We start from the raw sequence: 16490 nt of genomic DNA, 5'->3' as shown, positions 1-16490 counted from the left end.
TCCATGGGAACGCGTTCAAGGATATTGTGGAGTTTAGTACATATCAATGTTGTGATTGCGTTCACATTACGCTATGTTTACCTCATGCTTATAAGCACATAAGGCTAGCCGGTAGACCTGTTTATAATACAGGCCTTATGAATTATTCAGAAACCCAAATCATTTTAATTTGAAATTGAGTGATGGCTTATGTTTTTAAGGTCTCTTTTTGGTGTGGCCCTATAAGAGTTTGCAAATGAAAAGCTCTCAGTAAAGGATTGCGCATGCCGCTAATATCACTCTCCAATACATTTAACATGAAAAATATCATAGTCAACATTGCTCTTTTATGATTTGAGCATTATATAGATATTTAGGCTATGCCTACATTTAGAGATGGAATCCCTAATTCTAAATCAATAATATAAAACATCCAGCACATTAAATCATTAAATCAAAATCTGCTACCCAATCTGTAATGGCTATAATTACGTATGAGAATAACATGGATCAGAAAAATCACAACGTAGACAAAATTATATTTCTTACGGAATTATAGTTTTTAATCTTAATAAATGTTCATAGAAAACTGATATTTTTCTGTTCCACATTGGAATTGCCCTACTCTGATCACCACAAGAGGGTCAAAAAGTAGCACACCCCAAATATGGATGATATCACATACATTTTCCCAAAAGAAATAATTTTCCATAGGCTAGATATTGCTTTTGAGAAGTCTGAAATACCCAAACCCAAATGCAGCATCTCATTCCACAGAATCTGATGGCACTGCTGCCTAGAAATAGATCAGTAGCCTACCTAACCAAAACAATCGAGGCGTCTCCACATTATTCAGGTAGGCATAATATTGATGCTAATTTTGACAGTGAGATCCTGCCCTGCAGGAAACTGAGAAAAAATAATAATCGACCAATCACATTGATTGCCGGTGTTGCATGCGTGTAAGTTTGCTGCTCCTTTAAGACTTTTCCCCCCACTTTTTTCTCTTTCCTCACACAACGGAGCTCTTTAAGCCCCGGCGCGCGACACAGAGCAGGCATTCATAGAAGGGCGAGCGAGGGGGCTAGGGAGTGAGCGCGAGCGTCACTTTGGAAACTCGGGAACACACGGACTCTCGTGCTAAACGGGCGACCTCATTTTTCATTACTGAAGTAAGGCGCTTAGCATTTGAAATACTTTCCTGTCTCTGCTGTTCTCTCTCTCTTTCTTTCATTTGTCAAATAACCAAGCCATAAAGTTCATCTAAATTGTGTAGTTAGAAATTATGTATTACACCTGCATCTTTCTAAATCATTGTTTTATTTAAATTATTAGACTATTATTATTAGGCTATTATCATTATAACTATTATCATATTATTATTGTTACATTTAAAATGTCTCTTAGGATAATCCTGCTGTGTAAAGTGGGCATCGCCTGCTCTGTTATAGGAGGAAATGATTATCGTGACTGGCAGGAGAAATACATGTTTAATACGCATCACAGCAAGATGTTATATATATTTGTTGCAAGTGTATGCTACAGACTATATAGGTTAATACAAATAGGCCCACTGACATACAATTTCAATTATGAACCAGCTTCAAAGTTATGCATTCCGTTTAGATTTGCCTTGTCGTAAACGGTCCTTTCGAAGTTATACAATTATTTCTAGACCAGTGAAAAATATAGTTTTAGATATAACGTCAGGGATTGATCGAGTTCAAGTTGAAATCAACGAAACTTTTCCCATTAAACAGCAAACTTTGACTCCGTAATTACATCTACTATCCCAACATTCATGACGCATGGAACTATTTTCAACGAGATGAGGCATTTGACAGTATTATGCCTATTTATTCGTGAGTATTTACAGGTTGACTGATATACTCATTCATTGAGAGAAAGTTAGTCAACAAGATCATCCATTTCATAATGCGTTAAAAGCTGGACGTGTTCTCGTCATCTCTGATCAGTGGTTAGTGCCAACAACCTGTTCAATGCATACAATATTCTAGACCTGCATCAGAACTCAAACTCAAAGGCCAAATTCACGATAAAACTCAAATAGGTCATAGAATTGTCACGTTTTAGTCAACTGTTTAGAGACAATTGTTTTGGAATAAAAAAAAATCGCACATTCAGATAGGCTATTTCACATGTCTGGATATGTTCAAGTTTTTTATTTTATTATAATAAATGAACACGTTATAACTAACTAAGGGAAAGAGACTACAGCATCAATCATGGGAAAATATTTTCGTAAATCAAGGGCAATTTATTGTTAGGTCAAACGATAAGAAGGGCTTTGGAGTCCACTTCTTTCATGTAAATTAATGACGGTTGCTATAGAAAAAGCCTAATTGATGGAAAGTTAGACATCATAAACACAATTTAAGAGGAATGTAGAGAACAATCAATATACTGTAGGCTACATAAATATATATATATATATATATATATATATATATATATATATACAGTAGAGCCTATATTGACAATAAATTAGATACGAGTTTTCAATGTGGACGAGCATAAATTGGCATTTAACTCCTGTTTTAATAATCACAGGACAGACAAACCGTGTGTCTTTCATAGTTCTGAACTAATCTTAACAACCTGATGAAAATACTTTCTTTGTAAAGAAATGTGCTAATTGAAAAACAATTGTAGCGATTGAATCACATTGGAACTCTGTTCTGGCTGCAACCAACTCGAATGGGCGAGCGCACCAAGACCGGAGTTGTCATCAATTATTGTCGCCTTATATGTCCATCACAAACCCGTTATTAGCCTATACATACACTACATGACCAAAAGTATGTGGGCACCCGCTCTTCAAACATCTCATTTCAAAATCATGGGCATTAATATGGAATTGGTCCCCACTTTGCTGCTATAACAGCCTCCATTCTTCTGGGAAGGCTTTCCACTAGATGTTTGAACATTGCTGCGGGGACTTGCTTCCATTCAGCCTGGCTCGCAGTCGTAGTTCCAATTCATCCCAAAGGTGTTCGATGGGGTTGAGGTCAGGGTTCTGTGCAGGTCAGTCAAGTTCTTCCACACCGATCTCGACAAACCATTTCTGTATGGACTTCACTTTGTGCGCAGAGACATTGTCATGCTGAAACAGGAAAGGGACTTCCCCAAACTGCTGCCACAAAATTGGAAGCATAGAATCATCTAGAATGTCATTGTATGCTGTAGCGTTAAGATGTCCCTTCACTGTAATTAAGGGGCATAGCCCGAACCATGAAAAACAGCCCCAGACCATTATTCCTCTTCCACCAAACTTTACAGTTGTCACTATGCATTCGGGCATCTTCCAAACCCAGTCCATCGGGCTGCCAGATGGTGAAGCGTGATTCATCACTCCAGAGAACACATTTCCACTGCTCCAGAGTCCAATGGCGGAGATCTTTACACCCCTCCGCCTATGCTTGGCATTGTGCATGGTGATCTTAGGCTTGTGTGTGGCTGCTCAGACATGGAAACCCATTTCATGAAGCTCCCAAAAAACAGTCCTTGTGCTGACATTGCTTCATGAGGCAGTTTAGAACCCCGTAGTGAGTGTTGCAAATAAGGACAAACGATTTTTACCCATTCTGTGAGCTTGTGTGGTCTACTACTACTTCACCAATGAGCCGTTGTTGCTCCTATATGTTTCAATTCCACAATAACAACACTTTCAGTTGATGACCTGGCAGAGCAGACATTTGAGGAACTGACTTGTTGGAAAGGTGGCATCCGACGACGGTGCCACGTTGAAAGTCACTGAGATCTTCAGTAAGGTCATTCTACTGCCAATGTTTGTCTATGGGGATTGCATTGCTGTGTGCTCGATTGTATACACCTGTCAGCAACAGGTGTGGCTAAAATAGTGAATCCACTAAATTGATGGGGTGTCCTCAACCTTTTGTATATATAGTGTATAAAGCTTCAATATTTTATTCTAAGTAGCCTGTGTGAGTGTCCTCCTGTCATATGAAAAGTAGGCCCATAGCCTCATATGCGGACGCGCAATTGGAGATCGTTTGTTGCGAGCGCAGTTACCCATACGGACATAGGCCTATTCAGATTAACATCCGTGCCAGAGACTTGTTAATAAGCTTCAACGTAACAGACATATGGTCCAACTATTCGAGAAAATACTAGGAGGCGCGCTATTGCTGGATGAGAGCCACGAAAGGCAACGTCTAACCTGCATTGTGGTATTATTCAAAACCTTATTGACTAAAACGCACCAGTCAAATCTCTTTGCAAGATCACGGCGTTGCAATGCGATCCATTAGGCCTAATACGGCTGTAATTAAACACTGTTGGGCCGTGGCAAAGGAAGCATCATCACCCCACCCCACGCTGTTCTCCCTACTGACCAATGTAACACTATCATGGGGGCAACAGCTATGTGCGTGGACAGGATAACAAATCGGGTACAGAAAGGAGAGGGGGGGTAATTGTTACCACCAGGTGCACAACAGGACGTGGTTGAGGTACAAGATGAGATGGCTCAGTCCCGCCAATGCTCTGATAATTCACCACCATTGCAGTGCGCATGTCAGTGGCATCCAAATGTTACAAATGATCAACTGGGTACCAGAGAGACAAGCATTATGAATTTAACTTCTACAATATGACTGATTCAACGATTAAATCAATTCCAAAACAAATAGCCTATAGTTTGTTATTACAGTTCACAAGTTCACTCAATCAAAACGTTAAGGTCGTGTTGGCCTACATAGGGCGTTGATTCTATGGACAAAACTACACATTTGACCCCAATAGGCCGCATACAGACCCATAGCCTATACTTTTTCAAACAGACAGTGTCCAATTCACACGCGCATACACACGTACCCACGCGTTTTATATTTCCAGCGCCAGCCCATGTTTATCTAAGAGCTCCGAGGTATAAATCGAAGCCCTGTGCTGGTGCGGGCTCATATTATTCCAACACTTTCTCCCTGGGGAGCTTGCAATAAGTGCCTAACCTTAAACAGTAGCTTGTTAGCAGGAGTCGAGGCCTGGGCTAGAATAACAGACCGTTTGCACTAACTGTATGGGCTTCAGATTCGCTTCTATATGATTGCAATTTTGCACTTTTCCTAATCATTTCTATTACATCCTTTATATGCTAATTAAATGTAAGTATTCTGAGCAAACAAGCTACAGCCTAGCCCTATTAGCTACCTGCCTGTTCATATCCCACCTACACAGGCTTAGCAGCCAACAGGCTATAATTAAGCAATATCTTATGAGGGGCTGTGGTATATGGTGAATATACAACAGCTAAGGGCTCTTCTTGCGCATAACGCAACGAGGAGTGCCTGGATACAGCCCTTAACGTGGTATATTGGCCCTGTACCACAAACCCCGAGGTGCCTTATTGCTATTATAAACTGGTTACCAATGTAATTAGAGCAGTACAAATACATGTTTTGTCATACCTGTGGTGGCATATGGTCTGATATACCAAGGCTGTCAGCCAATCAGTACCCAGTTTAATAATATGTTCTATATTTCACTCACTCACTAGGGTATTGTTTTCTAATACATACTCTACTTAATGTCCTTTGCAGTATTTAGCTCAAGGACTACAATTTCAAAGACTGCAAGGGGGAGGACACTGTTCTACTGGAGCAAGAGGTGGGAATCAACAGGTAAACTGGGATCCACAATACGCGCTCAGCGGAAGATACCAGCATCACGGATGGAAAGAACTTTGATGAGGAATCCTAACAGAATTTTAGAACGTAGACTGAGAGTTGAGACTGACTGGGAGTTTATATAAAGGAGACCTCGAGTGACAGAAGCAATCCTTTAGTTTTAAACAGGTATAGTTTATATTCCTGAAAAAGGGGTGAACTTCTTCATTAGGTCAGATATAGGGATAGGCCTAGGCTTAGTAGAACACCCATAGGCCAAGAAACTATACCCTGTACACTTTCTGTTACTCACCTGAGGGAGGAAGCTTTCTTGGAAGAGGGGAAAGATGTCGGGAGAGGAGCAGAGTTTATCTGAGTTAGAAATGAGTCCGGGGGTCTCGGACGACGGTCACTCCTTGTCACCGGGTCACTCCTCCAGTGCCGCAGGCGGAGGAGACTCACCCCTGTCCGGTCCGCAGCCCCAGCTGACAGGGGTCGGCGACGACGCCCTATCCGATGTAGCTGGCGGGATTTCCATCAAGTCCGATGAAGACGACGATCGCTTTCCCATTGGTATCCGCGAGGCAGTGAGCCAGGTGCTGAACGGCTACGACTGGACGCTCGTGCCTATGCCTGTGCGTGTAAACTCCGGCAGCAAAAGCAAGCCGCACGTGAAAAGGCCTATGAACGCCTTCATGGTGTGGGCACAGGCCGCACGGAGGAAACTGGCAGACCAGTATCCCCACCTCCACAACGCTGAGCTCAGCAAAACCCTCGGGAAACTATGGAGGTAAGGGAAAGCGTTTATTACAGCGTCGGTCCGCTTTGATAAACAACAATAAACATCCAGGGTTACACAAGTTCAAATGCGTTCTTAGTCACATCCTGGGTAAAAAGTTCAAAGGACACTTCATGCTACAGTAGACTTGAATTATGGACCCATAAAACATAAAAACAACTTAAAAAGTCATAGATTTTATATTTTTCAAGGCAGGTTCCCTTCTTTACAGCAATACGTTTCTCAATCAAATTAGCTGAGATATGTTAAAATAATATTCTACCAGCTCACAATAAAGCTTGTTAGAGAGTTGCCCCACCAAGGAATGTTGATTAAAGCCCTATAACCTAAAACAATTGAAATAATTATGTTGATTATGTAGCCTACAGAAAACAAAAAACATGTAGTTATGCGTTTTTTTGTATTCACATTATAGTGACTGGATATGCCCAATTTCATAACCCACTTTATTCATGGTGGTTTAGGAGGGAGATGGCTGCAGTGGGAATTACTGAGGTTTTTGTAATCCCCTCGTCTATATGTTTTAAAGCACAGACCATTATGGCAGATATACACTTTTACAGCACTCTCATTTGTAATTGAGAGTGCCATATTAAAGAACCTACTATGTAAAAAGATATCCAAGAGTTTACTGGTCAACGGGTTGAATGACTAGTTCAGTCAGCCTTTAAAACACAGATATGGAGGACTGTTGCTAGGTCAGACAAGTGCGTGCTGATGGGAAGGCCCAGAGAGGCTAATTCATTAACCTTATAAGGAGGCAACATTAATTAGATAAAGACTTGACCTTGAGCCCGCGCATGATTGTATAATTGGCCAAGAAACATGCTGAACTGGGAGTCTCAAAGGTCAGTGTTTTCTCATGCCAGTCCCCCTGACTCCACCATCAGTAATATGGATTTATGTTACGTGCACAGGATGCATCTTTAGCCTGTGTCTTAATTTCATTTCAGTCCAGCTGAAAATCCCCTAGTGTGGGCAGGTTTTCTGATGCAGCTGTACAGACGGTGGATCTGGTTTAGAACGAGATGAAAATCCAGTGAATGGTTCAGAGGCAAAACTGACGGTAGAAATAATCTCCACAGTAGATATAGTCAATTGTTGTTTTCTAAAAATGTTTTAATGCTTAACAAGGGGAATAGCAGCATTTCCAATGAGTGTGTTGCCATTACACCAGTTAGACGTTTTTTAAAAAGTAAAATACTAGAATACTTCGTAGGTTGAATATAAAAGGTGATATGTCCCAGTTGACACAGACCACCTGCTAAATAAAATGTAATTATTCTTCTATTGGAGTTGGACAAGGTTATTGACCTCTGGGATGTGGAGGTGTCAAAGGAATCAGCACTGTGTCACTGTTATCTTAACACATATTATGGTCATCATGTTAACAAAATACATGCTGTAAAATGTTCTCAGACTACTGTAATTTCCTCATTCAAACAGAATGGAGTTTGGAGCATTAAAGTTCGACACATGCATCAAATCAGCAGCACAAAACACCTCTACTTTAAGTTCCTCCTGGCTGAAATTAAAATGTTCTATCATTGTTATTTCAAAAACGATTTTCTCCCTCATAGGCTCTTGAATGAGAGCGATAAGAAGCCTTTCATCGAGGAGGCGGAGAGGCTGAGGAAGCAGCACAAGAAGGACTACCCGGAGTACAAGTACCAACCACGCCGCCGCAAGAACGGCAAACCCGGCTCGGGCTCTGAAGCTGACGGCCACTCTGAGGGTGAGGTCAGCCATAGCCAATCGCACTACAAGAGCCTCCACCTGGACGTGGCTGCCCACGTCGGGGGGGCGGGGTCTCCTCTGGCTGATGGACACCACCCACATACTGCAGGTATGCCACAGGGTCTGACCAGCCCTATCGATGCAGTTTGTCACACATCCCCATTCTAAATAATATACCACAAGCCAGGCTGACAATAACTCTGACATCTCTGCTTTGTGTCTCCCCACAGGCCAGAGCCACAGCCCTCCTACACCACCCACCACCCCCAAGACGGAGCTCCAGTCTGGGAAGTCGGGTGATGGGAAGCGGGAGGGCGGTGGAGTAGGGGGCTCCCGTGGGGGAATGGGGGTAGGAGCGGAGGGTGGCTCTGGGTCAGGGTCAGGCAAACCACACATTGATTTCGGCAACGTGGACATCGGTGAGATCAGCCACGAGGTGATGGCCAACATGGAGCCCTTTGATGTGAACGAGTTTGACCAGTACCTGCCCCCCAATGGGCACCCGGGGATTGGACAGAGTGCTGGGTCAGCGGCAGCAGCAGGGTCCTCTGCATCTCCCTATTCCTATGGTATCTCCTCTGTCCTGGCCGCGGCCAGTGGACACTCTGCAGCGTGGCTATCCAAACAGCACCAGCAGCATCATGCCTCACCTCTGGGCTCCGACCCCTCCAAGGCCCAGATTAAGAGTGAGGCCGGCTCGGGGGGACACTTTGCCGAAGCATCCTCAGGGGGTTCCCATGTCACCTACACTCCCCTCAGCCTGCCCCACTACAGCTCTGCTTTCCCCTCGCTGGCCTCCAGGGCCCAGTTTGCAGAGTATGCTGACCACCAGGCCTCGGGATCCTACTACGCCCACTCCAGCCAGGCCTCAGGGCTGTACTCTGCCTTCTCCTACATGGGGCCCTCGCAGAGGCCCCTGTACACAGCCATCACTGACCCGTCCAGCGTGCCACAGTCACACAGCCCCACGCACTGGGAGCAGCCTGTCTACACCACCCTGTCGCGGCCCTGACAAAGACCGGGAGCAGAGGGCTCTGGTGCAGATTTGGCCCCAACGGCAGACCCACAGAGCGGAGGAGACCTGGGTTGGAGGCAGTGGGGAGATGGAATCCCCTTCTGGTCTGGCCCAGATGCAGGAAGGCCAGTAGGGTCCAAGGAGGAATGGAGATCAGATGATTTTATGGGGTAACGTGTGGTGTATAACTTCAATGTTGAGTACTCAGAGGGTTGGATAAGAGAGAATAAATCAAATCTGTATTCAAATCTAGAGGCTTATCGTTGAAATAGTTTTATGATGTAAAGATGTCAACAGTACAGAGTGCCACTGTTTGGCTAGCCCATCCATCTACATCTCAGGCATGTTGAAAACAGATTAATTACATGATGTAACACAATATCCAATATATAATCAATGGCATATTCTGTGATTGGCCTAGAGGCATATTTCTTAGAATTTCTTGTATCGACAGAACCGCGTGCATGTGTGCATACGTAAAATGTATGCTCACATGACTGTAAGTCGCTTTGGATACATGTGTCTGCTAAATGACATAAAGAATGCGCTTATAAGTTGCCTATGTTGTAATTGGAATATACTGTATGTGTATAACAAAGTGCATACAGTCCAGAAAATCTGTTTCTACAAATGTTTTATAAATGAAAATGACCAAAGTTTTGAAACCAAAACTTTACAGACAGAAAAATATTATTTAAGTTGTTTCTCTCCGTATGACACTGTATTACAGTACTACATTGATGTTGAATTAAGTACAACACATTTTTTCTGACCTGATTACAGCTCTTTGGTGACATACCTTCAACACTATATTGATTTATCAACCTCAATATTTTTTTCCATGGCACTGACTATTATGTTGATTCAGCATTGTCTCTTCAACACAGAACATTTCAAAACTGAATAGCGAATAAGAAGACAATACTACATAATGATTTTATATAATAATCTTTTATTAACCAAAATTGAGGTCATTAAGTATGTATCTTCAGTAGACATAATACATTATTTTCATTGTTATAATCTTTACTATTAATGTCATTATATTGTCAATGTTTTGCCATTACTACACTGAAAAGTCTGCACCACTGCCCTTACATTTTTCTTAATTGTTTGACATTCAAAACGTGTCTATACACTGAGTTTACAAAACATTAGGAACACTTGCTCGTTCCATGACATAGACTGACCAGGTGAAATCTATGATCCCTTATTGATGTCACCTGTTAAATACACTTCAATCAGTGTAGATGAAGGGAAGGAGACAGGTTTAAGAAGGATTTTTAAGCCTTGAGACAATTGAGACATGGTTTGTGTATCTGTACCATTCAGAGGGTGAATGGGCAAGACAAAATATTTAAGTGCCTTTGAACGGGGTATGGTACTAGGTGCCAGGCGTGCCAGTTTGAATGTGTCAAGAACTGCAACGCTGCTGGGTTTTTCATGCTCAACAGTTTCAGTTTCTCGTGTGTATCCAGCCAACTTGACACAACTGTGGGAAGCGTTGGAGTCAACATGGGCCAGCATCCCTGTGGAATGCTTTCGACACCTTGTAGTCCATGCCCCAGCGAATTGAGGTTGCTCTGAGGGCAAAAGGGGTTGCAACTTAATATTAGGAAGGTGTTCCTTATGTTTTGTCCACTCAGTGTACCGTGTTCAGTGTAAAATGTTAGATTTGTAGATAGTTGTTGTAACATTTTTTGCTACCTGTTTATGGCTTTTCTGAAATGCCATCATAGAAACACGTTGCCTGAGATTGAGTGAGTAATAGCATGCATGAATGAGTTGTCGAGTCTACAGAGGGTAATATCTCAAACTGGCCTTTATGTAATGAAATACCAACCCCTTTTTGCAACAGAATAGCAACAATCCAAGGGGTTATTTTCTAAAGAGAGGTACCAAGAGACAACTCCAAAATAACAGTACCTGTTGTTAAAGTTGGATGCCCCTTCATCTTGTAATGTGAAATAATACCTTGTATGTTTACTTTATTCTAATATATGTGATTTCAATGTTATTATTTTAAATAATGGTAGTGCTTCCTTTTGGCCCAGAACTACTTTTGGGACGTTTTTGTACATTATGTCTTGAGTGTTAGAAGCACATGACATTTCATTTTAAATCCTACGTCTTGCTTTAGGAATTGCTTGTTCTTATGAATATTACAATTATTATTTATATTTGCTGGTATTATGTTTTTATGTGCTGTTAACAGGTTTTCTTCACCGTGTTGAAAACTCTTGACTGTTATTGTTTTCTCAGTAAGTGTTGCCAGCCGAACAAAACAACCTGTAAATACTAGCGGAAACAAGACCTTAGCGACGTGATGACTAATGAATTTCTCTCACACTAAATAAAACTGTATTCTTTCTGCTTTTGTAAATGTCTGTCTCTACTAATGTTTTTATACCGGCTGCTTTGACAAAGGTAAGATGACATTGGACAACAAACAGTGAATTCCAATATACCATAAATGCTACTTGCCAAAGTGAATTATTTTCAAATTTTCTTCACATTACATAATTAGGCCAGGGTCAGGGCTTGGGCTAGGCGATGCAACAACAGCAGTTATGCACAGCTTGCAGTGACTCATTCATTGTTTCATACACTTGACAAAAGCAATTTCAGCGAATGGATCATGGCTAATTCAGTTAGGCTGAGTATGATTACAGAATATTGAAAACCATGGCAGCCCTCATCCATGAACTCTAGGCACAGAACCCTTTTTCTGGATATTGCTGTTCTTTGCACAGGCTACACAGCACCATACAGACAACACTGAACCCCACTATGGTCCACTGCTCTGACTGGTCCCACTACATGCACTCCAGCAGTTTAAATCATGTGTGTATATGCCTATGTCCATGCTTGTGTGTGATTGTGTGTTGTGGGTTAAGCCTGACTCTAATTCCCTCTATTTAATCGGCTGTGTGATACTTTGGTAAGACAAAGAGAGCCATTGAGAGGGAGCAGGGAGTGGAGGGAAACGGGGCAATGAGGGAGCCATACCCGTAACTGCCTGGCCTGTAGCTCGCTGGGATACAAAGGGACTCTCATACTGGCTGCACAGTCTCTGCACCCCCACCCATCCCCAAACTCCCCTCCCTGCTCAGGTTGGGACTGTAATGGGATTAAAACATTCCAAAACTGGAGAGAGATAGAGATGTGGGCAAAATGCTTGTATGATGGAGGAAAAGAGGGAGGCTGCAGGATATTCAAATGGTGTCGTTTCGTGGAATGGGTATAAAAATGGACAGAAGTTTCCAAGCAGAGGTGAATGGGGAGACAAGAGAACACAGAAGGAGGGTGTTAGATAAGTGTAGGCCCAGGGCAGAGGACAGACATTAGGCACATACGCAATCATCAGAGTGGATCTACCCTAGTGATGCCCCCTTTTCTGTGGTTGAGGAAATGGTCATGTGAAGATCTTGGGTCCCACATGAAAGGAATGCCATGTCATCCTCAGGCAGGGGATTCATTGCGACCCAAAAAAACAAGCAAAAAAAGATACCGCCAATGCCATTCCCCATTGTGGACCTCTTAAATCACGCTAAATATAGCTAAGAAATTAAATGTGGATGGTTGAGCGAGGCTAAAATTAAATGGTTTCCTATAAAAAGCGTCACAGGCCAGAAACTCCACAGCACTGGTTGACTAAGGTAGAGAAGATCTATTTTCTTCCTGCTTGACCTGGTCATATCCCTCATCCGCTTTCCAACAGCTTTCCTTCTTTCTACTCCTTCGGCCTGTAGGAGAATGTCGGCCCACTGTAAGGACTAGAGTAAAACTAGACTGGGGTGTCACGGCCCCTTACACCAAATCTGCTAATTGGGCAAGGGTCCCTCTTCAGCCCCCTCTCCCAACCTTGGATAGGGATCGTTGCCTCAGTAACAACCCATTTCCACTAAAACAATGAACTGACTGTGCTTGTCTGTTTGAGTGTGTGTAGATAGAACAAGTAAGAGGGTGAGAGCTATGTCAGTTTCAGTATCTGTCCCTCATTGGGAGGTATGGGTACAACTTTCATGATAATATAAAAGAGCTGTTTGACTGTGGAACTCAAACTGGAGAAAGAACACTGACTGTTGTGAAAACATACCCATGCAATTAGGGGTGTTGAGTTGGATAGGTGTTTTATCTGTACTAAGTGTACAATTCAGAAGAACTAGGTGCAAGAGCTTTGTACGGTACAAAGTAAAGGACACAACTGATACAGTAAAATCCAGCGCAACACACATTCCTTCAGTCTATAATTGTGTTTGGGTCATGTCAGTGTGACTAAGTACTTCAGCCTCCAAGAAAAACATATGATGTTAATATCTCAGAAATAGGACACAGATTTCTTAGAAATCTCAGTTCTTGGGAGGATTATTTAAAGACGTTTTGCTCAGAGCATCGTTGAAATTGTTTCAGCAAGTTATTCACTCAAATTCATTTGTGAATTGCACCATTTGTAGCAGATATTTAATTAGATGTTTCGCAATTAACACTGCATGGAAAAAAATTGAAAATACTTTTTTTGTTCTAAACCTTATAAAAACAGTCACATATTGAGACCTGCATGCAATAAATCAATTGTGTTGGTAAGAAAAATAATATAAGTACTTTCTTACAAAACAATTTAAATCACAACAATAAAACAAAGAGCTCTTTCACAACAACTGCTCTCCCCCGTCATAAAACTATTCATAATCACAATTAAATTTTTACCTAACACAATGTAAATGTAGACATGAGTTACAATTCTCCCTTGTGAATGACAGCTGTAATAACAGTACATAGCTTTTAGAAGCCCTACTTTCACTTCATAGTGTGTATATGCTTCAATGCTTTCAAAATAAATGGAGATACAGTGGGAGAGGTCACAGGCCTAAAATGTAAAAAGTCTTATTCATTGATGACTTCACTCTGCAGGTTGCCTGTAGAGCTGGTTGGCCCAGTGCAGATGTAGGTGAGGTTATAGCAAAGGACCAGTATGTATGCAGGCTTTTGTTCCAGCCAAGCAGTAACACACAAGATTTGACTAATCAATGAATCATAGTCTTAAATAGACCCTGACTAGTTAAATAAGGTGTGTTAATGCTTTCTGGAACAAAAGCTTGCACTCACACCAGCCTAGTGGGTTGCGAGGTGGTCTGGCCCTGCCAGTCCGGTTTGGTCTGGCCCTGCCAGTCCGGTTTGGTCTGGCTCAGTCTGTGATGATGAGCTCGTCACAGCCCCAATCTTCATAACTGCCATCAGGAAGGTACCGCCGGATGATGATGGGGATCTTCCTGCACCTGTAACGGTCACAGAAAAAAAAAAACACACTCAATCATATACTGAAGAGTAACAGGCACTCTCCAAGTATCAAACTGTACAGACTCCTTCCATCAGAAACTGGGAAAAACTATGAGATTAAGCATAGCTTACTTTAGCTCTTTCATGGCAATTTGCAGAGGGTCTGTCTCTCCCTCCAGCTCCACCATGACTGGGGCACACATCCTATATCACAGAGAAAGTTATGAATAGTGACAGAGACAACATGACAGAGAGACTATACATTCCTCCACATACTCAGCAGATCACCGGTCTCCAACTAAAGCAGCAGTTGACACCTGAGGTAGAGAATATGGCAAGAGCACAAGGTGAGTGGTATCTGTAGTAGTGGCAAAAAGAAATATCTGTTGTAATACTCTGGGAACGTGGCATCCACATGGGAGATTCATCGTCCGTGTCCACTGCTGTCATTTTTTCCCTTTGTTGTACATCTTGTCAGCCATGCTGTAGGCACCAAGCTCCTTCAAACATTACGGTGTAATGTGATTCACGTTGGCTTTGGAATGTTTTGTTGTAATTCTTTATCAAAACAGCTAGCTTTATCTTCGTATTTGATCACTTAGAATGCAGTCAGTTGTCATGTGTATTATTGTTGTTTTCTTAGCTAGTTGAGTTCTAGTTTCTCTGTTTCAATATTGATATTCACCTTTAGACAAATGACTGTCTTGAGTAAAGGCAAGACATGGGTGGAATCATACATATGCATTACATCCATGTAAGAGACAAAGGTCATCTCTGTATCATATTTGAATTAACTTCCGAAATGCTCATTTGAGAAACCCATAGACGGTTACTTGCTCTCAGCTAAGAGGCTTGACACGGGCTCTTTTTAATAGACCATATTCACAGGGACTCAAGGGCAGAAAGACATTTCTGGAAAGAAGCGGAAGTTTCACTTTCCTAGCATATTGCAACACTGCTGAGGTGTACTCACGCTATCTGGAGGGCGCGTGTCCCCAGCACCCTGGCCCTTTCATATTTGGTCATGTATTGGGTTGTGATCCTCTTCTGGTTGGCCTGCGATCCCTCCCCTGCAGGCAGGATCTTCACATTCTCTTGGTCCTCCTAGTAACAGATCAGGACAACAGGAAACAGACAGAGCGAGCGAAGAGGTTGGGAGAATTTTTATAAATTGAGTTTGAATTGGTGAACATTGAATAGGTTACAGACAGTAATGGATTGATTGTAGTGAAATAAAAATGCATCAGAGGAATATGACAGATCACAAGAGATCACTAAAACACTATAAATCTGTCCAGATACAATGATGCGTACTATATAACGTTAAGAGTTAATACCTTGCTAACTAGGAAGAACAAATAGGTGGCAAACTCACATCTTCAACGTTTTCCAGGTCATCCAATCCCTCATCCTCTTCGGCGTCATCAAAGTCTCCATCATCAAAACTGCAGAGGTAACAAGAGGAGTAAAGTGTAAAGAATAATACACGAAAAAAATTAACAGTGGAGTGTTGAGGCAACGTGAGCTAACTTAACCAGTTAGATTGGTTAAGTACAATAAATGTGGGTCGTATGTCTTTTTAGGCTCTCAACGTGGGAACCTTTCATGTTCTCCCAGTGATTCATGTTCTCACTGGGAGAAAAATGAAAAGGTCACCACGTTGACCTAAAATCACTGGGAGAACATGGAAGGTCCCTACGTTGAGTCTAAAAAAAACATGGGACATACATCGCTGTGCTTTTCTTTTTTTTTTAGATAACAATATTCTATATACTTACTCTCCTTCGTTGTCGGACATGTTCCCTTACTTTAGTTTGGTAAAAAAAAACGAGTGTTTTTTTATAGCGAATTTCAAGACGCTGTTGTTAACATCTAGACATAATCCGTTTAACCGACTTCCGGTCGAGTAGTGCGTCGACTTAATTGGTAGACTATCAACTGCACTATATTATATAGTTCCGCAGAGCGACTCAACACATGAACGAGATATACAAAAAAATTAAAAAAATTAAAAAAATATATATATATAGTTAAA

General features: G+C 41.9%; 2 protein-coding genes across 2 annotated transcripts; one reads left to right on the top strand and one right to left on the bottom strand.

Annotated features, from left to right (window-relative positions):
• Positions 1-1004: 1004 nt before the first annotated feature.
• On the top strand, positions 1005-11558 carry LOC106601220 (transcription factor Sox-10). Its single transcript, XM_014193250.2, has 4 exons — positions 1005-1151; positions 5559-6414; positions 8004-8269; positions 8391-11558. The coding sequence occupies exons 2-4, from the start codon at positions 5972-5974 to the stop codon at positions 9170-9172; spliced, it is 1491 nt and encodes a 496-aa protein (XP_014048725.1). The 5' UTR covers positions 1005-1151; positions 5559-5971; the 3' UTR covers positions 9173-11558.
• A 2055-nt stretch (positions 11559-13613) lies between these two features.
• On the bottom strand, positions 13614-16381 carry LOC106601222 (DNA-directed RNA polymerases I, II, and III subunit RPABC2). Its single transcript, XM_014193251.2, has 5 exons — positions 16234-16381; positions 15831-15900; positions 15429-15559; positions 14588-14659; positions 13614-14454 (listed from the first exon to the last, which is right to left on the bottom strand). Exons 1-5 carry the CDS (start codon positions 16251-16253, stop codon positions 14364-14366), a joined length of 384 nt encoding a protein of 127 aa, XP_014048726.1. The 5' UTR covers positions 16254-16381; the 3' UTR covers positions 13614-14363.
• Positions 16382-16490: the final 109 nt, after the last annotated feature.

This window comes from Salmo salar, chromosome ssa03 (genome assembly GCF_905237065.1).
Source record: "Salmo salar chromosome ssa03, Ssal_v3.1, whole genome shotgun sequence".
NCBI classification, from domain to species: Eukaryota; Metazoa; Chordata; class Actinopteri; order Salmoniformes; family Salmonidae; genus Salmo; species Salmo salar.
This window is presented reverse-complemented; position numbering and strand designations above follow the sequence as displayed.